Source organism: Chiloscyllium punctatum, chromosome 10, assembly GCF_047496795.1.
Source record: "Chiloscyllium punctatum isolate Juve2018m chromosome 10, sChiPun1.3, whole genome shotgun sequence".
Lineage (NCBI taxonomy): Eukaryota > Metazoa > Chordata > Chondrichthyes > Orectolobiformes > Hemiscylliidae > Chiloscyllium > Chiloscyllium punctatum.
The window spans coordinates 21,050,124-21,073,253 of record NC_092748.1 but is presented as its reverse complement, the minus strand read 5'-3'; the positions used below and the strand labels follow the sequence as shown (position 1 = coordinate 21,073,253).

General features: G+C 40.4%; 1 protein-coding gene across 1 annotated transcript in view; it reads left to right on the top strand.

The window, feature by feature from the left end:
- LOC140481772 (uncharacterized) overlaps positions 1–23,130 on the top strand; it is a 561,406-nt gene that overhangs the window by 288,039 nt on the left and 250,237 nt on the right. Inside the window, exons 4-5 of the mRNA XM_072578304.1 lie at positions 5,006–5,084; positions 20,854–21,012. Of these exons, the coding sequence (XP_072434405.1) occupies positions 5,006–5,084; positions 20,854–21,012 (238 nt within the window). The remainder of the gene's footprint in view (positions 1–5,005; positions 5,085–20,853; positions 21,013–23,130) is intronic.

Here is a 23,130-nt window from a genome sequence, read left to right as displayed (position 1 = left end):
CTTTATCTGCTGGTTTGATGACAATGTTGTGATTGGTTTTGAGAGCATGGATGATGTTGCGTTGTGAACGGGTGATGTTTTGCTCTACCTTGTGGGTACGGCTGATGAATCTGGCATTTATATATTTCCTGCCAGTTTGAGCATACATGTCAAGCCCATGGCAGCAGCCCTCTGATGGGGTCCATGTTGACACCTTCTTTGGTCGCTCCTCTACAGATCCCTGTGATGACTGTTCCAGTTCATCAGTGGGCTCAGTGGGATCACTGCTGGCACCCTGAAAGAATTCCCGGAGTCTCATTCGTCTGATGAACTCCTCTGTGTCTGCTCCCAGAACCAACGGGTCCATTTTGGTGGTGGGGCAGAAGTTGAGACCCCTACTCAGGACTTCAATCTCTTCTGGTGGAAGGGTGTGGTCCGATAAGTTGACAATAGACTTCCCCGCAGTGATAATGTTGTCTACTGTGGTTCCAGGGCAGGCTTTGCTATTACTGGTGAGAATGCCAAGTTTCTCCAGTTTTTTGTTCTTGGCGTGCATGTACGTGGTGTAGTTTTGTCATCATGTCTGTTTGGCAATGTCACGTAATTGTACTGATGTATCCTGTATGCAGGCTGTGAGTGTGGACTCCATCTGAATTTCAAGGTTGTGGTGCCTGCCGTAGAGTTGGTGCATGAGATGATTGAAGAGTTTACGAGAGGTGCGGTGGCAAAGTCTCTCTGCGTAGTCTCTGTTGTAGGTCGACCTAAGTGGGTTCGTGATCTGTAATCCTTTCAGGATCTTTCCTGCTTTTCAATTTTTCAATGTATAATTTCAGTTACATCACACTGTAAATTTTTGCTATAAATTCTGTGTTACGATCGAGCCCTCCACTATCACCTAGCTCCGAAAGCTAGTGTGCTTCCAATTAAACCTGTTGGACTATAACCTGGTGTTGTGTGATTTTTAACTTTGTACACCCCAGTCCAACACCCAAAAGAGGAAAGACTTACTAGCAATCTAGAGTTGTTCAATATATTGTATCAGTTGTGTCACAAAGAACAAAGAACAAAGAAAGTTACAGCACAGAAATAGGCCCTTTGGCCCTCCAGGTCTGCGCTGATCCAGATAATTTATCTAAACCTGTCGCCTATTTTCCTAAGGATCTGTATCCCTCTGCTCCCTGCTATGACACTACAATCTTTTGCTATATATAAGTCCTATGATCCCAATCCACTAGCTACCTATTGGAGGAGCAGTGCTCCGAAAGCTTGTACTTCCAAATAAACCTGTTGGATTATAACTTGGTGTTGTGTGATTTTTAACTTATGACAATAGGAACAGAAGTAATGTGCTGGCATAGCTAATGAAGAGCTTTGGGAGTCATCATTCACTTCTGTAGCAATTCTGATAACTGTTAGCCAGAACTCAATCCATTCTTGTGTCAGTTGCCAAATGCCCACTTTTGGGCCAACCTCCTGTTGCAGATCCACGAAGGATCTTTTTGGGCTTGTAAATTCAGTGATATGATCACTGAATCAGAAAGATCTACAGTAGTAAATAATACTTACAAGAATTAGCCAGACATTCAACTAAAGAGAAATGTAGGACTTGACTTGTAACCAGGTGGGAATTCTATCACTTGGCGACACATTACCCAGTGAGTTAATGCCCTAAGATATAGAATGGATATAAGTCAGATGTCACTATTTAAGATTATTTTAGATAAAGAGATGAATCAAAATGAATTGAAGGGAAATGAGGGCAGGGTGGACATCTGATTAGTGCCATTTTTTTGACTAAGGCTAAAATACTGTGGGTCAGTTTGAACTGAATCATTTGAGTTATTTGATTTGATCTGATCAGTTTACTATAGTCACATGTTATGAGATAAAGTGAGAAGTATTGTTTTGCATGCTAACTAGACAAATCATACCTTATATAAATACATCAGGGTAATAGAACAGAATGCAGAATGGAGTGTTACAGCTACAGAGAAGATGCAGAGAAAGATCAAATCTAATATATGAGATTTCCATTCAGAAGTCTGAAAACAACAGGGAAGAAGCTGTTCTTGAATCTGTTGTAACATGTTTTCAAACTTTTGTATCGTCTGCCCGACAGAAGAGGATGAAAGAGAGTATAACTGGGTTGGGAGGGGTCTTTGATTATGTTGGCTCCTTTCCTGAGACAGTGGAAAGTATAGACAGAGTCAATGAAAGGAGGGCTGTTTTTCATGATGAAGTAGGCTGTGTTCACAACTCTCCGTAATTTCTTGTGATCTTGAGCAGAGCTGTACCCATACCAAGCTGTGATGCATTTGAATAGGATGCTTTGTATGCTGCACCTATAAAAAAAGGTAAGAGTCATTGTGGACATGCTGAAATTCCTAAACCTTCTGAGGAAATGTTGGTGTAATTTCTTGCCTGTAGTACCAATGTGAATGGACCAGCTCCTTTGTTTTGCAGATATTGAGGGAGAGATTTCGTCCTTAAACCAAGCCACTAAGCTGTCTATCTGTCGCACACACTCTCTCTCTCACAGACACTCACAACCCCCCCCCCCACCCCAGACACGCACACACACTCCCACACTCAAACATGGACCTGCTCACAGACTTAAGACGCTCTACACTCACTACACACACATATACACTCTCTCTCACACTCACAACCCCCAACATAGACAGACAGACACACACAGACAGACAAAGACCCACATACACACATATATTTTGTGGGGTGAATTTGTACTTGCAGAGTTACATTGTACTTTGCTCAAAAACTGCATGAATTTATGTAAAACTCCGTTATCTCACTTTTTAGATTAGAATCAATCTAAACATCATGGCATAGACAGAGAACACAGGGGGCTAACACCTTCAACATATTGTCTAGCTGTCACCATTGTTACAGCTAACCTGGGAATGCAACTTTTAAAAGAATGGTTTTGTGATTTACACATGAAAGAAGTGAAACTATCACTGTATTCTAAAAGATGAAAGGCTTAACAGACAATCAATTTTTCAATGTATAATTTCAGTTACATCACTCTGTAAATTTTTGCTATAAATTCTGTGTTACGATCGAGCCCTCCACTATCACCTGATGAAGGAGCGTCGCTCCGAAAGCTAGTGTGCTTCCAATTAAACCTGTTGGACTATAAACTGGTGTTGTGTGATTTTTAACTAAATCAACCAAGATCTCATTGAATGGTTGGGCATACTTAATGGTCTACTTCAGCCCCTATGACTTATAATTTCAGTTACATCACACTGTAAGTTTTTACGATAAATTCTGTGCCTTAGAATTGGGTCCTCCACTATCACCTGATGAACAAACAGCGCTCCGAAAGCTTGTGTGCTTCCAATTAAACTGGTTGAACTATAACCTAGTGTTGTGTGATTTTTAACTTTGTACACCCCAGTCCAACACCGGCATCTCCAAATCATATCTCTTTCCTGTACACTATGACATGGTAGTGTCATCAACACATTTGTAAATGGAGTTAGAGCAGAATTTGGCCACAAGTCATGAGTGTACAGGGAGTATAATAAGGGGCTAAGTACACAGCCTTGTGAGCACCGCTGTTGAAAATTATCATGGAGGAGATATTATCAGCAATCCTTACTGATTGTGGTTTGCGAGTGAGGACGTCTAGGATCCAGTTGCAGAGGGGGGAAGCAGAGTCCTAGGTCTCAGAGTTTGGAGATGGGTTTTGTTGGAATTATGGTGTTGAAAGGTGGAGCTAAAGTCAATTAATAGTAGTCTGATATAGGTATCCATGGTGTCCAGATGTTACAAGGATGAGACGGAGATGATGTCTGCCACAGACTTATTGTGATGGTAGGTGAACTGCTGCAGATCAAGGCAACCTTGGAGGCTGGAGTTGATGTATACCATTACTCACCTCTCAAAGCACTTTATACTGATGGAATCAAAGCTACTTGGTGATTTTTCTTTGGCTCCAGGATGATGGTGGCCTTTTTAAAACAGGTGGGGACTTCACATCATCGTAAGGAGAGGCCAAAGATGTCTGCACAAGTACAGCTGGCCTATGCAGGATCTGAGTGCACAGCCAGGGACTCCATCCAGTCCCGTCCCTTTCTGTGGATTCACCCTCAAGATGGCCGATTTGAGATCTGTGGCATGACCGTGGGTAAAGGTGGATCTGAGGCTGTCAAGGCAAGTGACATCATTTCACTGATGATGTCAGACAGAAAAATGCTTCAACCTCTGGATTTTTTCAGTAACTTGCTTTGGAGATTCCAGTAACAGTGAATTTATACATTGGTTGCTTGGTTTGTACAAGAAAAATCAGCCATGGAAGGGTCCTTAGCTGCTTTTATTCTTACTCACTCAGTAGCTTCAGAGTTAGTTGTAATAATTCCATATTTACCTCAGCCAAGATCAGCTCATACATTACTCAGTCATTTGGCATCTCCAGCTTTGCATGGAAAACTCACTTACCCAAACAGCAATTGAAGTTCTCAAATAGAATGTTATTCAAAATTGCTTTTTAATTGTGTTGCCTAAATGTTGATATAAAGCAGCATTACACCTTTACAAAATATCCTGAAAAAGCATTTTTTTTTTCAACTCTGTGCATGTATGACTCAACCGTAATGGGAATGTGAAGTAGCTGAACAGAATCTGCTGTATTAACATCCTGGCTTGGGTTAAAAAAAATCCAAATGGTACTTGTTTCTGGCTGTGATTTTCTTCTTACTGCATCAGATTTTAGTGTGACAGTTTCAATGCGGTTTCTGTGAATTTGTGTAATGAAAAGAATTGAAGTGTTTTGCCAAAAACGCTTTATGAAGTGTTATTTTCATTAGGAGTGGAGGAGAGCAATGGCACACTGCTGGCATGCACAAATGAGCCGATAAGAGTATTTCCACCAAATATTCATTATTTTATTGTGTACCTGGGAAAAGATGCAAGTTATTCTTTCTTGAGCTTGATCATCCTCTAAATTAGTAAATTATTTCCCCATTAGCATTATTCAACAGTAAATATGTTTCCCCTCCAGAAGTGAATCAGTGGACAGTGTCATCATAAAAGAAGAGAAAGCCCAGGCAACAGGAAAAACCCCAAGAGATCTCTACAAGGTGAGAATGTTTAAAGCTTTGTTTGGGAACCATACAGACTTACAGAACAGCAGGGTTTAAATTTGTGTGCTAGCCTTTATTGAAAGGCTATCTGGAATATTATTTGTTGAGTGCACAAAAGAAACTGTAAAGAAAATTGCTACACATCTGCCTTGCTGTATAATTTAATCAGCTAATCCATCTAAATCTTCATATGGTCCATTGTTTAATTAAAACTCCTTTCACAATGATAAATTTGAAAAACTTTCTATTAATTTCCAATGTATCTATTCCCTTTCTAGCCTACAGACGGAACCAATTGTAATAATTTAATCATTACCTTAGCTGAAATTGGCTTGCCCATTACAGAACAGCGATGCACATAGGGATCTCCAGCTCTACGTAGTGAACACATTTCCCACTCGAGTTATTGGAGTTTCCAAACGGAATATTGTTCAAGGGCTGAATAGTCTCCTGTGCCATAATGACTTTATGCCTAAGATTGATTTTTAATTGAAATAGAAGACTTGCATTTATATTATGCTTTTCATGACCAGTGATGAATTCTTGAAGTGTAGTCACTGTTTGGAAATGTGGGAGCCAATTTCTGCTCAGCAGGTTTTCGTAGACACTGGTATACATTGACTTGATAATCTGTTTTATTACGTTTGTGAGTGATAAAATACTAGCGAGGTCAGTGGAATAGAGCTATGGAATCTTTAACATCCATGTGAGAAGACAGATGGCTGCCTCAGTTTAATGTATCAGTTGAAAGACCATACCTTCAACAATTTACTAATCGCTCAATACTGCCCTCGAGTGTCAACCTTCACTTTTGTACTCAAGTCTTGAACCCACAATCTTCTCGGAATCAACTGAGCCATATCTTACATGACTTAAATAGTGCCACAAAACAGCAATATATCTTCAGAAAATATGTTGTACCAACAATTTTTATAAAATCTGTAGAAAAGGGATTAATAGAGATCACAAGTGATTAATAATGAGAAAATAATAAATGCCATTTTCCCAAGTTGGTAAGGATGCTGATAGTTTTCAATATTACTTTCTGTGTGAGACGCCTTGACCTCTTTCATGTCACTTCCACTCCGCATTGCTCTTAAAACTCTGGTTCTGGCATTTTCTGAATTACCTATTCTAAGCATGTTGTTATGAAGTTATGCTATATGAGGGTTTCTGTCTCCACCACTGGTACAGTCAGCAAGTTCAGATTCCCACCACCCTGTGAGTGAAAAAGTGTTTCCTCACATCTCCTCTAACTGTCTATTCCCTGGTCATTGATTCCTCCATCAAAGGGAAAAGTCTCTTCCTGTCTAACCTATCTTCGCTGCTAGTTATTTTATACATCAGAGTCATGTCTCTACTCAATCTCCTTTGTTGAAAGGAAAACAACTCCAGTCTGTCCAATCTCTCTTTGTAACTGAAAAGGTCCAGCCCAGATAAATCTCTGTTGCACCCTCTCCATTGCAATCACATCCCTCCTATGATGTATAATCCATCCCCCTCACTTTGTAAAGTATTTTCCGTGTACATATGCATATGGGTTTTGTGAAATAGACGAGATTAAATACAAAAAAAAGCCTTTCCTTTTCAAAACTCGTGAAAATCTCTGTTTAGGTTTTTCGAGTCACAGTATGTAAACAGTTAATCACTCACTGAAGTGGCCAGCAATTTCTTTAAAAAAAAACTGGTGTGGTCAAAGAAGGAGTTGGAATAAAAAAGGAAGCCGTTCCACTTCTCCTGAGCTGATTGTAGCAATGCCCTGAAGTGATAAAATGTAATGCATTGTGATGTCTTGATCAGTTTCTGAATTTGCTGTGGCAATAGTGGGAAGATGGCAACAAGAGAAATAGAAGTATATTTCTTTCTTTTGATTTTCTTCTCATGCTAAATTCAGGTTTTAAATTCAGTCAAATAGTTCTGTATTTCTCAAATTTTTCCATAAAATAAATTCATTGTATGTTCAGTGAAATAAATTAAACGTAAATTCCTTAGTGTCTTATCAAAGTTATCCACTTCATCAATGTAAGTCCATTTATCAGTTTGAGAAATTGCCTTCTTGATGATGGAGATCCATATTTTGGGTTCTACTTTTTTCTGAAGGCACTTTTTCGCACAAAGATTAGCGAAAGTCTGGACCTCCCTCTGGCGAGGTACTGTTGAGGCTGAGGCCAATTGAAAATATCAAAACTGAGAATGTTGTTAGGTAAGGTATTAAGGATCGCAGCCCCAAAGTGAGTTCATGGAATTAAGATACAGATCGAGTGTGATCTCATTAAATGTCAGATAGGGTCAAAGAACCATTTCCTGTTTCTAAGTTCAGTACAGTTTCCCCATCAGTGTTACACACTAGATAAACTGACTAAAGCATATTTGAATTGAAAAGCATTCCAGAACATTTCAAAACATTAATAAGAGTTATTCATTAGTTAAAGTTCCTAAGGGCAGTTAAAAAGCGCCTTAATTTCATTCAGATTTTGTTATCTTCTGCTTTGATGGTCCCAGTTCAATTGCCTGTTTTGTGGTGCCTAATAAAATCACGTGAATCATTTGCATAGAGATTTGACCATGCTTCCTGCTAGTCCGTTGCGGAATGACTAAATAGCAGGCAATCACGTTTCCTGAAATTACAAGTCATGGCTTACTTTGGAACTTTGTTTTAGATTTGTATTGTAATCAAATATTTTTGATATATACATCCAATCATATTACCAGATAAGCATTACCTGTTTACAGGTTTAAAGGGAAAATCTTAAAATCACCAATAGCGCAAACCTGTACAATAAATAATTGAGTTTTATGCATGAATCATACTTTAATTTTCAATGCTTATGTCAGAAATGGTCATTATTATTAATATCATGCGGTACTGTGAATAATTTACATTAGTCAGCATGGCTTCTAGCTTACAGTAATGGAATTATTTTCTAAGAATTTAAAATAATAATTTAAAATTGCATAAGGATAAATTGACTACTTAGCAATTTCACACTCATTGGTTTTAATGTAATTATAACCAACTGTTGCAAATTTGAGTCTGCCACTTGGATTCAGTGGTACTGGTCATAGATTCACAGAGTCATAGAGTCGCACAACACTGAAACAGACCCTTCAGTCCAACTCATCCATGCCAACCAAGTTTACCAAACTAAACTAGTCCCGTTTGTCTGCATTTGGCTCATATCCATGTAAACCTTTCCTATTCATGTCCCTGTCCAAATGTCTTCTAAATGTAACCATGCCGGCATTTACCACTTCCTCTGGCAGTTCATTCTACAAATGAACCCTCTGTGTGAAAACGTTGCCTCTCAAGTCCCTTTTAAATCTTTCTCCTCTCACCTTAAAAATATGCCCACTGATTTTGAAATCCCTTACCCCAGGGAAAAAGCCATTGTTATTCATCTTATCTGTGCCTTATAAATCTCTAATAAGGCCACCCCTCAACCTCCAGTAAAAAAGGTCCCAGCCTCTCTTTATAACTCAAATTCTCCAACCCCAGTATTATCCTTGTAAATCTTTTCTGCACCCTCTCCAATTTAATAACATTCTTCCTATTTAAGATAATTTGTACCTCATATTCAGAAGTTACCTCATACAATCCAATGTCTATGTATAAAATAACACAATTCAAGAAATGCAACAAAAACCTCCTTTTGTCATGTAAGTGGTCAAAGTCATACATGGCTGATGTGCTCTACTTCAATCTCTCAGTAAGTAGAACTGATGAGATGAGACCAACAATAAATCAGGAGGATAATTTTTCACAATTCATGTGAATGAACAAAAATAGCATCCAAGAATTTTTTTTTCAATTTATGCAATGCTTATGGTTGTGGGAGAAAACAAAACCCATAAGTCAATGGAATATTTATTTTTCTGTTTTTACTCCCTCTGTGACAGCTTCTTGCTGAGAAATTGACTTGCTGTCTTAATTCCCATCTTGGACCAAAATCTGCATTCCAACAGCTTTTGTTTGACTTAGAGGATTCTGCCCAAATGTTTTTCTCTTGTTGTTGTTCACTCAAAATCCAGAAAATTGTATCTCACCAGTTAGACTTCTCTGCTACCTCTGCTGTTCTCAAATAAATCATAGATTCATACGTTATGTGAAGGCCATTCTGTCCTTTGTGCTTGCACCAACAAGGTCATAATTAAAATATACAAATTTATTTTCATTGTCCTAAGCATGCTGACTTTTGCAAATATTTTGATAAATTATGTCTACCGTTGTTCTGTAGCTGTAACACCTTGAAAGGTATGTTTAACTTTTAACTGCAGCTTAGAAGAATCTTTAACATATATTGCACCAAAAATCCCTAAAGGTAATGTAGTCAGAAATCCTGGAGCATGAAAGCATCCCAAGACCAATGACTTCACAACAAGATTTTAAAAGAAGTAGGTGAGTAAATCATTGGTGCTCTAACCTTGATCTTTCAAAACACTTCTAATTCAATAGTTGGCTTCTTGGATTGGAAAACAGCCAGCATCGCTCCAGCAATTAGGGAAAAAGGGGAAATAAAGCAGGAAAATAAAGGCTTGTTAGCCGAATATTTAGCTGTGGGGAAGTTACTACAACCTGTTATTAGGGAGATTGAGAATTTAGATAAATATAAATTGATCAGATAAATCAGCACAAATTTATAAAGGGAAACTACCTGGATTTTTAAAAGGTAACTAGTATGGTAAGTAACAGTGTATTTATGGACATTATTTGTATGGGGCAACAGGAGACATGTAATAAGCTTCAATACAAGAGACTATACAATGCTGTGCATTTGGAATAGATGACCCTAGAAATATACTGAATATACCCAGGAAGTAAGAGTTAATGTCACTGGGTTAGTAATCCAGAGCCCAGGCTAATATTCTGGGTACATCAGTTCAAATCCCATCTGAATTCAATGCAAGTCTGGAATTTAAAAAGAAAACTGATATAATAGTTAGACCAAGGTGGCTATACAGCAGTGCCACAAGGTCAGTGCTCTTTTACATTCTACAAGGATAAGTGTCACTGACATCTCTCTGCTATCTAAAACTCACTCTAACTCTGCCATTGTATATAAATCCCACCAAGGTACTAAATTCATCATTGATTGCAGCATCTCCACGCAATGACTCTTACCCATCACATCCCCTTAAAGCTGTGAACCCATTCTGCTCTCAGTGCTTTCTTCTCACTGACTGGTACCTCACCACCTTTCCTGCTTCTGTATCTGCACCATAACTAATAATTCTTCAAACTACTTTTATCTCATTGGTCCTTACTTTTGTTTCATTGAAAGAGAAACTGTCACATAACCAGGCAGAGAGAGTCAATATGGGTATTGTGGTGGCCATATTTGTGCCTGCATCCCGCCAATGAGAAGAAGATAATTGAAATAGCTGAATGGGACATGACTGCTCATGCAAAGATACTAAAACCTCCATGTGCAGGTAAACAGGTAAGAGTCATTGTGTTGTGCTATGCCGCTCCACCATTGCCACCATTGAGGAAGCATTCTTAAGATGCTGAAGTTCTACTTCTCTTGTACAACTAATAGTCGCTTTTTTCCTATGTGTGCACCAGTCGCAACCACACAACCTGCACTGCAAAGATGCCAGTTCCTCATCCTATCATCTGTTCCTACACCTTTGAAGAGGAAGCCACAGATTCCTTAGAGATACACCCTCCACCAGCTCAAACTTGGTGTTTTCTCTTTCTAAGTTAGATTTGGGGCACAATCTATTGGGCAAATCACAGACACATCTCCATAGCTGGTAGGTGGCCATCCTATCCCAGTGGCCATTAAAGCATCAACTGTACTACATTTGTATGGAACTGTTAGATTCCAGGCTTCCACTGGGAAGCTACGTGCAATCTCTCAATCCTGACCTCACAAATATACAAAATTCTGTTATTGATGCAATTTGTGGCAGATCACACACAGCCTCTTATATCTTTGTGACAAGGTCAGCTCTGCAGTCTCGGCTATAGGCTTTGCCAAAATAGCTGTGCTCCCCCATCTGCAAGGCATTACAGACTGTATACATGTTGCATTGGGTATGCCTATTGTAACGCAGCTGACTTACTAAACAGAACAGAATTTAGTTTCATCATTGTACAAATTAGCTATAATTATCAGTACCATGTGTGTAGTGTGTGTGTGTAAGTCGAGGGAGAGTGTGTCACATAATTGTAAACAGCTACACAACTAGACCAAGGAAAGAGAAGCATTAGTCTTTTAAGCAGGAAGAACATCACTTCCAGCCTGATAGATCAGTGCAGTGTCAGGCACAAAAAGAATTTTATTGAGATCTGGTTCCATAGATGTGAGCTGGGTGCCATGATCATTCACTGATTGCAAATCTGTTGCTTCTCCAAAGGCCAGCTGTTTGTTCCCAGAAGCAAATGTAGCTTTTCTTTGCATTTGTGGCTGTTTAATAAAAATTAGCATTCCCAAACAGTTCAAGGCTTTCCCATTTGGACAAAAATAATATGTTATATGCAGAAAAGAATATACATATGGGCAGGACAGTGGCTCAGTGGTTAGCAGTGCTGCCTCACAGCACCAGGGACCTGGGTTCAATTCCAAGCTCAGGCAACTGTCTGTGTGGAGTTTTCACATTCTCCCCGTGTCTGCATGGGTTTCCTCCCACAGTCATCTTGGCGCCATATTCAAAATGTAGTCATTCACCAGGTCAACACAGCCAGCTAGAAGCTTCACTTCACAGTGCATGTGGACGGAGAGGAACAAAACAGAAACGCTTCTGAGGGCACATGGGTGACAATTCATTGCAAATACAAGTCTACATTTGTAAATGAATTGTTGTTTTGCATCATCACTTGTCTGGTCAACAGTTAATGTAACAGCAGCCGCAATCAAGCTATGACAGACCACCTGTCCCTTTGATTAATACCATGTTAGGACCTTGTCCAAGGGAGTGCTGCTCTTTCCCTAATGTCCAGCGTAGAATCCCTACAGTGTGGAAACAGGCCATTTGGCCCAACAAGTCCACACTGACCCTCCAAAGAGCAATCCACCCAGACCCATTCCCCTACCCTATTATTCTACATTTATCCCTGACTAATCCACCTAACCTACACATCTGTGAACACTATGGGCAATTGAGCATGGCCAATTCACCTGACCTGCACTGTGAAGTGGAGCTTCTAGCTGGCTGTGTTGACCTGGTGAATGACTACATTTTGAATATGGCGCCAAGATGATCTCAGTAGTGGTGTGTACTTCACTGTTGATGAACACATGATAGCACATGAGGGATTCCACAGAGGTGTGGTGTATACATAACAAGGCAAGTGGAGGAGAATTGCATGTGTTAATTCATAGTGCTCACAGAAATAAATCATTCATGAAATTGCTCAAAATTGACAGTTGGTTGACTTTTGATAAAATACAGTTCCTTGTTTGTTGCAAATGATATCAAATATATTAGTCGAAATGTTTTACGATATTTGTACACAGCATTGGTGATACTATTTGAAATAAAGGGTCACCCATTTAAAACAGAAATTAGGTGATTTTATTTCCTGTGTCAATTATTTTAAGTCTTTGCAAATCTCCTCCTGAAAAGATAATGAAAGTGACATTTTGGATATGTTTAAAACAGATGTGGATAGATTCTTGGTAAGCAAGGGGGTAAAGTTTATCAGGAATATGCATGAATGTGGATTTGAGGGTACAATCGGATAAGATGTTAAATGATGTTCCTTGTTTGTCTGTTCATAAATAAATCTGAAATACTGTTTATAGGTTTCGTCTCCTCGTTCATGAAAGGATATAACTACATTAGATGCAGTTCAGAGAAGGTTCACTTGACTGATAGCTGGAATGGGTGCAATTATTTTTCTAAGTAAGGTTGAACAGGCCAGGCTTGTTCCATCCATCGGAGTTTAAGAGCTGATCTGAAAAGAAGAATTGACATGGTGGTACTAAAGGACGTTTTGCCTTGTGGGAGAGATTAGAATGAGAGAACAGATTTTAAAAGTCCATTTATGGCAGAGATGAGGAAACTATTAGGGCAGCAGACTGACTTAATGGCTAGCACTGCTGTTTCACAGCGCCAGGGACCCACACTTGATTCAGCCTCAGGTGACTGTATGGCCCTCTGGGTGCTCTGGTTTCCTTCCACAGTCGAGGGAGAAAGTGAGGACTGCAGATGCTGGAAAGTCAGAGTCGAAAAGTGTGGTGCTGGAAAAGCACAGCAGGTCAAGGAGCATCAGAGGAGCAGAAGAGTTGACATTTTAGACATAAGCCCTTCATCAGGACTGAAGGGTTTATGCCCGAAATGTCAACTGTCCTGCTCCTCATATGCTGCCTGACCTGCTATGCTTTTTCAGCTCCATACTTTCAACTCTTTCCTTCCACAGTCCAAAGACATGCAGGTTAGATGGATTGGTCATGCTAAATTGAGATGTGTAGGCTAGGTGGGTTAGCCACGTGAAATACAGGGTTACAGGGATAGTGTAGAGGGATCAGGCTGAGTCTAAGTGGAATACACTTTGGATGGTTGGTGTGGACGGGATGGGTTGAATGGCCTGTTTTTGCACTGTGGGAATTTCAATGATTCTGCAATTTGTTCTTTCAGAATTTATGAATCACTGCAGTAGAGACAGAGTTGTTGAAAAATTTAAGGTTGTGGTGTATAGCTTATTGACTAAAAAGGCAGTCAGAGGTTATGGGGGAGACAGAAAATTAGAATTGAAACTACAAATCAGATCAGTCACAATCTTATTGAATGGCAGAACAGGCTAGGCCGGTCAAATGGCCTACTTAGACAGGATTAGCTACAGAGTCATAGAGAAATACAGCATGAAAACAGACCCTTCAGTTCAATTCATCCATGCCAATCAGATGTCCCAAACTAATCAAGTCCCACTTGCCAGCACCCGGCCGATATCCCTCCAAACTCTTCCTATTAATATATCCATCCAGATCCCTTTTAAATGTTGCAATTGTATGAACAACCACCACTTCTTCTGGCAGCTCATTCCATACATGCACCAGCCGCTGCGTGAAAACATTGCCCTTAGGTCTCTTTTATATCTTTCCCTTCTCATACTAAAGTTCAGGACTCCCCTACTCCAGGGAAAAGACCTTGCCTATTTACCCTGTCCACATCTTTCATGACTTTATAAACCTTTATAAGGTCACCCCTCAGCCTCCGACGCTCCAGGGAAACAACCCCAGTCTATTTAACCTCTCCCTATCACTCAAATCCTCCAATCCTAGCAACATCCTTGTAAATCTTTTCTGAACCCTTTCAAGTTTCACAACATCCTTCCAATAGGAAGGAGACCAGAATTGCATGCAATATTCCAAAAGTGGCCAAACCAAAGTCCTTACAGCCACAACATGCCTCCCAACTCCTGTACTCAATACAGTGATGAATAAAGGAAATCATAGCAAAAGCCTTCTTCACTATCCTATGTACCTGTGACTCTACTTTCAAGGAGCTATGATCCTGTACTCCAAGGTCTCTTTGTTCAGCAACATTCCCTTGGATCTTACCATTAAGTATATAAATCCTGCTAAAATTTGCTTTCCCAAAATGCAACACCTCACATTTATCTAAATTAAACTCCCAACTGCCACTCCTCAGCCCTTTGGCCCATCTGATCAAGATCCCATTGTAATCTTCACTGTCCACTACACCTCCAATTTGGTGTCATCTGCAAAATTACTAACTATACCTCCTATGTTCACATCCAAATCATTTACATAAATGAAGAGAAGTAGTGGACCCAACACTGATCCTTGTGGCACTCCATTGGTCACAGGCCTCCAGTCTGAAAAACAACCTTCCACCACCACCCTCTGTCTTCTATCTCTGAGCCAGTTCTGTATCCAATTGGCTCGTTCTCCCTGTATTCCATGAGATCTAACCTTGCTAACCAGTCTCCCATGAGGAACCTTATCGAATGCCTTACTGAGGTCCATGTAGATCACATCCACTTTTCTACCCTCATCAATCCTCTTTGTTACGTCTTCAAAAAACTCAATCAAGTTTGTGAGACATGATTTCCCATGCACAAAACCATGTTGACTATCCCAAATCAGTCCTTGCCTTTCCAAATACATGTACATCCTGTCCCTCAGGATAGCCTCCAATAACTTGCCCACCACCAACGTCAGGCTCACTGGTCTATAGTTGCCTGGCTTGTCCTTACCACTTTTCTTAAACAGTGGCACCACGTTAGCTAACCACCTCACCTATGACTATCGATGATACAAATATCTCAGCAAGGTGCGCAGCAATTATTTCCCTAGCTTCCCACAGAGTTCTAGGGTACACCTGATCAGGTCTGGAGGATTTATCCACCTTTATGCATTTCAAGACATCCAGCACATCCTCCTCTGTAATATGGACATTTTTTAAGATGTCATCATCAATTTCCCAACATTCTATATCTTTCATGTCTGTCTCCACAGTAAACGCTGATAAAAAAAACTCATTTAGTATCTCCCCCATTTTCTGCAGCTCCACACGAAGGCCGCCTTGCTGATTTTTGCGGGGCCCTATTCTCTCACTAGTTACTCTTTTATCCTTAATGTATTTGTAAAAACCCTTCGGATTCTCCTTAACCCTATTTGCCAAAGCTATCTCACGTCCCCTTTTTGCCCTCCTGATTTCCTTCTTAAGTATACCCCTACTGCCTTTATACTCTTCTAAGGATCCACTCGATCTATCCTATCTATACCTGACATAAGCTTCCTTCATTTTCTTAACCAATCCCTCAATTTCTCCAGTCATCTAGCATTCCTTACACCAACTAGCCTTTCCTTTCCTCCTAACAATATATGGCACGGTGGCTCAGTGGTTAGCACTGCTGCCTCACAGCACCAGGGACCCGGGTTCCATTCCCGCCTCGGGCCACTGACTGTGTGGAGTTTGTGTAATCTGCGTGGGTTTGCTCCAGTTTCCTCCCACAGTCCAAAGATGTGCAGGTTAGGTAAATTGGCTATGCTAAATTGTCTATAGTATTAAGTGCATTAGTCAGGGGGGAATGGGTCTGGGTGGGCTGCTCTTCAGAGGGTTGGTGTGGACTTGTTGTGCCAAAGGGCCTGTTCCTACACTGTAGGGAATCTAATCTAATACTGTCTCTGGACTGTTGTTGTCTCACTTCTGAAAGCTTCCCATTTTACAGCTGTCCCTTTACCTGTGAACATCTGCCCCCAATCAGCTTTTGAAAGTTCTTGCCTAATACTGTCAAAATTAGCCTTTCTCCAGTTTAGAACTTCAACTTTTATATCGTCTATTCTTTTCCATTACTATTTAAAAACTAATAAAATTATGGTTGCTGGCCCCAAAGTGCTCCCCCACTGACACCTCAGTCACCTGCCCTGCCTTATTTCCCAAGAGTAGGTTTTGTGCCATCTCTCGTAGATACATCCACATACCAAATCAGAAAATTGTCTTGTGCACACTTATCAAATTCCTCTTCATCTAAACCCTTAACACAATGGTAGTCCCAGTCTATGTTTGGAAAGTTAAAATCCCCTCCCATAACCACCCTATTATTCTGACCGAGATCTCCTTACAAATTTGTTTTTCAATTTCCCGCTGACTATTAGGGGTCTATAATACAATCCCAATAAGGTGATCATCCCTCTCTTATTTCTCAATTCCGTCCAAATAACTTCCCTGGATGTATTTCCAGAAACATCCTTCCGAAATACAGCTGTAATGTTATCCTTCATCAAAATCACCATGCCCTCTCCTTTCTTGCCTCCCTTTCTAACTTCCTTATGGCATTTATATACTGGAGCATTAAGCTGCCACTCATGTCCATCCCTGAGCCATGTATCTGTAATTGTTATGATATCCCAGTCCCAGGTTTTGTGAAGGGTGGGTCGTGCCTCACTAACCTATTCAACACTATTGAGTTCTTCAAGAAAGTGACAAAACAGGTGGATGAAGGTAAGGCAGTTGATGTCATGTGTATGGACTTCAGAAAGGCATTTGATAAGGTTCCATACAGTAGGCTATTGCACAAAATATGGAGTTTCAGGATTGAAGGTGATTTAGTGGTTTGAATCAGAAATTGGCCAGCTGAAAGAAGACAGAGGATGGTGGTTGATGGGTAATGTTCATCCTGGAGCTCAGTTACTACTGGTGTGCCGCGAAAATCTGTTTTGGGGCAACTGCTGTTTGTCACTTTTATAAATGATCTTTGTATCCAGTTGCATAAATCCCTGGAAGTTGCCACCCAGGTTGATAGGATTTTTAAGAAGGCATATGGTGTGTTGGTGTTTATTGGTAATGGGGTTGAGTTTTGGAGCCACGAGGTCATGCTTCAGCTGTACAAGACACTGGTAAGGCTGCGACTGACGTATTGCATGCAGTTCTGGTCCCTGCATTATAGGAAGGAGATGGAAGCTTTGGAAAGGGTTCAGAGGAGATTTACTAGAATGTTGCCTGGTATGGAAGGAAGGTCTTAGGAGGAAAGGCTGAGGGAATTGAGGCTGTTTTCATTGGAGAAGAGAAGGTTGAGAGGTGACTTAATTGAGACGTATAAGATATTCAGAGGGTTAGATAGGGTGGACAGTGAGAGCCTTTTTCCTTGGATGGTGAAGGCTAACATGAGGGACACAGCTTTAAATTGAGGGGAAATAGATTTATAACAGATATCTAGGGTAGTTTCTTTACTCAGAAAGTAGTAGGCATGTGGAACAGACTGTCTGCAACAGTAGTAGACTTGCTGATGTTAAGGGCATTTAAATGGCATTGGACATACATTTGGATAATAATGGAACAGTGTAGGTCAGATTGGCATCAGATTAATTTCACAGGTTGGTGCAACATCGAGGGCCGAAGGGCCTGTACTGCGCTTAAACGTTCTATGTTTCATGTCCCTAACCATGCCCTGAGTTCATTAGCCTTCCCTGTGAGGCCTCTTGCATTGAAATAAATGCAGTTTAATTTATCAGTCCTACCTTGTTCTCTGCTTTGTCCCTGCCTGTCCTGACTGCTTGACTCACTTCTTTGCTCATCTGTACCAGTCTCAAACAGATCTCTTTCCTCACTATCTCCGTGGGATCCCCCCACTCTCACACCACCAAACTAGTTTAAATCCTTCCGAGCAGCTCTGACAAATCTCCCTGCCAGTATATTAATCCCCTTCCAATTCAGGCGCAATCCATCCTTCTTCTACAGGCCACTTCTATCCCAGAAGACATTCTAATGATCCAAATATGTCAATCATTCGCCCATATACCAGCTCCTCAGGCACACATTCATCTGCTCTATCCTCCTATTCCTGCCCTCACTTGCTTATAGCACCAGGTGTAATCCAGTTAATACTACCCTCAAGGACCTCCTTTTTAAATTCCTACCTAACTTCCTTTATTCTCCCTTCAGATTCTCATCCTTTTCCCTTCCTATGTCATTGGTTCTAATGTGTACAATGACCTCCTGTAAGTCCCCCTCCCCTTTGAGAGCATTCTGCAACCTCTCCGAGATATCCTTGATCCTGACACCAGGGATGCAGCACACCATTCTGATTTTTCGCTGCTGGCCACAGAAACGTCTGTCCGTGCCTCTAAGAGTCTCCTAACACAATCAATCGCTTGGAATGTATCTCTCATTACATTAGAACCTGTCTTGATACCAGAAGTTTGGCTGTTTGTGCTACATTCCCCTGAGAATCCATCACACCCTACATTTTCCAAACGGCATACTTGTTTGAAATGGGGATAGCCACAGAAGACTCCTGCACTACCTGCCTACCTCTCTTAACTATCCTGGAGTTAACCTATCTATGTGACTGTATCTGTGACTTTTCTCCCTTCCTAAAATTGCTATCCATTACACCCCCTTGGTCTTGTAAATTCCTCATTGCCTCTAACTGTCGCTCCAACCAATCCATTCGATCTGAAAGGATTCGCAACCAATGGCATTTATTGCAGATATAATCCTCAGTAACACATAAACTCTCCCTAAACTCCCACATCTGACAACAAGAGCATATCACCCTAAAAAGAACCATTTTTACTTCTTCCAATCTACAGACCCAGAAAATAGCACTGTCTTATTCCTTCAGACTAACTTAATACTTATGACTTAAGAGACATATCTCAAAAAAACATATAATCAATAAAGAACTCACTGTACTCACTATTTTAGATTTACAGCAAGACTATACTTAAATCTATTCACTAATCTGTTTCTGTGATGTGACCTCTCCCAAACAGGTTCCTCCAAGATCAGCTGTGAATAATTCATGTCTTTCAATTACCCTGTTACTTACTTTTGAAACATAACTTGCATTGCACTTATGTAGTACAAATGCTCTTGCTCAAGTGAATGTGAATGTGGTTGAGCTATCAAACAGTTTTCCATATATTTTGTAGTACTGCTTCTTTGTTCTGAAGTTTGAATGAGAGCATCATTGCATGCCTTGTGGTGAATAGGATCACTGTTTTACGGATGTACTAGTCACTGACCTTCATTGGTCGATACATGCTTCCTTAGCTACTTCTGCTGTAAGATCATCAAAGAGTCCAAACTTATGTTTCCCTTATTTCAGTCACAAATATCAATCAATCAATACCTCATCATTCCTTGCAGGAGTATGTAGACTCAAAACATCAATATACTGAAAACATCTAAGCTTACTTAAATGTACAAACTTAAATTTGTTTCATTTGAACTCATAGCTGCTGGCACTGAGCTCCTATCCACAACTATGTCTCCAGGGATATTAGGATGCAAATTGATACCAAAAGGTTCCTGTGGTGCCACTTCGTCTTGCTGAACCCCCTGTGGATCTCCCTCTTTTTGCTGTTGCTGAACACTATCTGGGAATTTCATTTGGACCCACAAACTCACTCAATGTTTGATGGATCATGCTAAATTTATTATCCTGTTCATTATTTACTTTGCTACCAATGACTAAAAGAAGATTATCTTGTCACAATTGCATTGCTGGTTAGCTGCCACCATTTCCAACCTGTAGCCATGACAATGCATCATAAATGCTTCTTTGTCTATAAAACATCTTGGGACATCTTGCAGTACTGCAAGTTGCTGTATAAATTCAAATCTACTGTACCTCTGTTTATCTGCCTCTCTCTCTCTCAAATTATATTTTTCTTGATACTACTCACACACTTTGTTGCAAGTTCATTTAGCATTATGAGTGCTCTATCACCAATACCCATGGCCAAATAGGCAATCTGTTCTGCAACTTGCATAATTGTTTAATATGTTAAAGTTATAATAAAAGTTATTGTTGTTAGCAATAATACAAAAGCAGTGATTGCTGGCTATGGTTATTTTCCATGTGTTTTATTCAAATCTTTCTAGCCTTATCTTCAAGCTTGGGGAAGCTCTGGTGACTGCCAGCTGTGAGGTACAACTTAAAATGGTACTGATGGAAACCTGCCTTGTCCAAGAAGTGAACCCACCTAATGCGCCAAGTTAAATGGGAAAGTTGGAGCTAGCTTCCCAATGCTGTCAATGTTTTGTTAGATTTAAGCTCATCTGTACTGGAACCTACACACTCCTCAAGGTTCAGATTCTCCCTGTTAACTCTGCTTCTCATTCTACAGATGCTGCTTGATGTGCTGGGTGTTTTCTTTTCACCAGTAACGTTATTTACCGACATGTTTCCATTTAATTTTCCCACAAATGGCAGCACTTTTCCAACAGATACACCTTGAAAGATATGCCAGGAGCTGTCATCTGTATGACAGTATTGTAGCTTTGAGGAAGGCAGTCTGAAAGGGAACATGTGTGGGGTTAATTCTGTATTCTTTTTCTTGTGCAGCTTGTGGATTCGGAATCTCTCGGGAAAACGCACGATGAACGGTTAGCGACGTATCTCAACAAGCAGTTTCATAAGGAAGAAAGGGATTATGGAACAGTCACCACAGATAGCACAATGCTCACTGAACATCCAATACTGGTGAAATATAGGAAGCAGGCAGTAAGAACACATCAATATTTTGTTTATATAAATTGTTATTTTTGCTTTCTTCTCACGTAATTCTACCCTTCTATCCTCGGGTAGAGTGGTGCTGGAAAAGCACAGCAGTTCAGGCAGCATCCAAGGAGCAGGAAAATCTGACGTTTCGGGCAAAAGCCCTTCATCAGGAATGGGCTTTTGCCCAAAACGTCGGATTTTCCTGCTCCTCGGATGCTGCCTGAACTGCTGTGCTTTTCCAGCACCACTCTACTCCGGAATCTGGTTTCCAGCATCTGCAGTCATTGTTTTTACCTACCCTTCTATCCTTGTCAATGTCTTCTTATGCCATGCCTAACTGCTAAAAATGGCTGAAGGGACAGAAAGTTTTCCTGACATTGTTCAAATGCCAATCAGCTATGAATGAACTCACTCATAGTACAGAGTGACCCTCTGCCGAATCGACTCAATTGAGAAATGTTTACCTACTCAGCACCTTCTATGCAATAGCCAAACCAAACTTATTTGAAATCACAAGTGTGAATATAAATCAATTCTTAGCAATTGATGCTATTTAGGGTGGCATGGTGATATAGTGGTTAACTTGCTACCTCATATCACCAGGGACTCAGGTTCAATTCTCTCCTTGGACTTTGCATGTTCTCTCTGTATTGGGGTGGATTTCTGCTAGGTGCTCTGGATTCCTCCCACAGTCCAAAGATATACTGGGAATTAGCCATGGTTATGGAGATAGGGTGGGAAGAAGGTTTGAGTGAGCATGCTCTTCAAGATGAGTACAGACTTGATGGGCCAAATAGCCTCTTATCTGCACTGTAGTGATTCTATGATATGCATTTTGGCTCCATAGTAGTGCATCATTTTTATACATAATCTAATGACATATCTGAACCTTCTTCTGTGACTATTTGCTATCGGTAGAATTCCATATTACAATAAGATGCTCCAAATCTGAAATAAAACAGAAAATGCTAGAGAAACTCAGCAGGTCTGGCAGGTCTCTTTGGAGAGAGTACAACAAAATTAATGTTTGTCATCTGATATGACCCTTCTTCATAACCAAATGTAGCTGAAAAATAAAAGGGGAGGAGTCATACAGATGTACAGCATGGAAACAGACCCATTGGTCCAACCCATCCATGCCGACCAAATATCCCAACCCAATCTAGTCCCACCTGCCAGCACGGTAAAACTAGCAATTCCAATAACAGTTTACAATGGGACCAATGAAAAGGGTCAGAGCTACTAAGTCTTTACTGTTTAATAGCATTTTAAATTTCAGATACTTTCCTGGCCTACAGCTGCCGGTGTAAGTGAAGCTGAAGAGGATGGCTTTGTGACTGCCCACCCTTAATACAAAAAAAAATGGCTGAAACAATGAAAGGATAGATGAAGATAAACTCTGAAAAATATGAACTCCAATCTCAATTTGCTATGAATGCCCATACCTGTGGTTTGTCCAGAATAGATATCATTCTGTTGGAAGCAACCACTGGCAGTTTCAACATGTAAGTGCCTTTCCAGCTCCAATTGTGAATGAGTAGTGGGAGTACTGTTTCCCAATCTCCGAGCTAATTCACAATCAGCAATAACACCCCACCTCACACATTGAGTCAGTCTCACTGATCTTCCCACTGACTGATGACCTGAATTCTGTCTGATAATTCACAAAAACTTAATATGTTCACACAGCAAGTGACTAAAAGGCAAATGTTTACGACAAGGAGAGTGGAATATAACACGAATGATGATTTGCAATGGTTCTATAGGGCATTGATGAGACCAGCATTATGCACAAACTCAATCTCCTTTTTCAGAATTGACATATTGGTGTTAGAAGCAGTGCAGAAAAGATTTTCTCAACCAATATTTTGAATGAGGGTATTATCTTAACCTGTGATGCAAAGTACATTCCCCTTTGAATCTACAAAGCACATGCTCCTTCCAATCTCCAAGTTAATCTACTATCTGAAGTTCCATCCCTGGTGCCTGTCCCCTGCACCCCTCAAAATTACCCCATGTCTTTCCTTCCTGCACTGCCCAAAATCTCCATTCTCTGGCAGGAAGATTCTAGTATAGGCCCAACAACTAGTAGGCCTCACAATATGGCTAGCTGCTGACCAG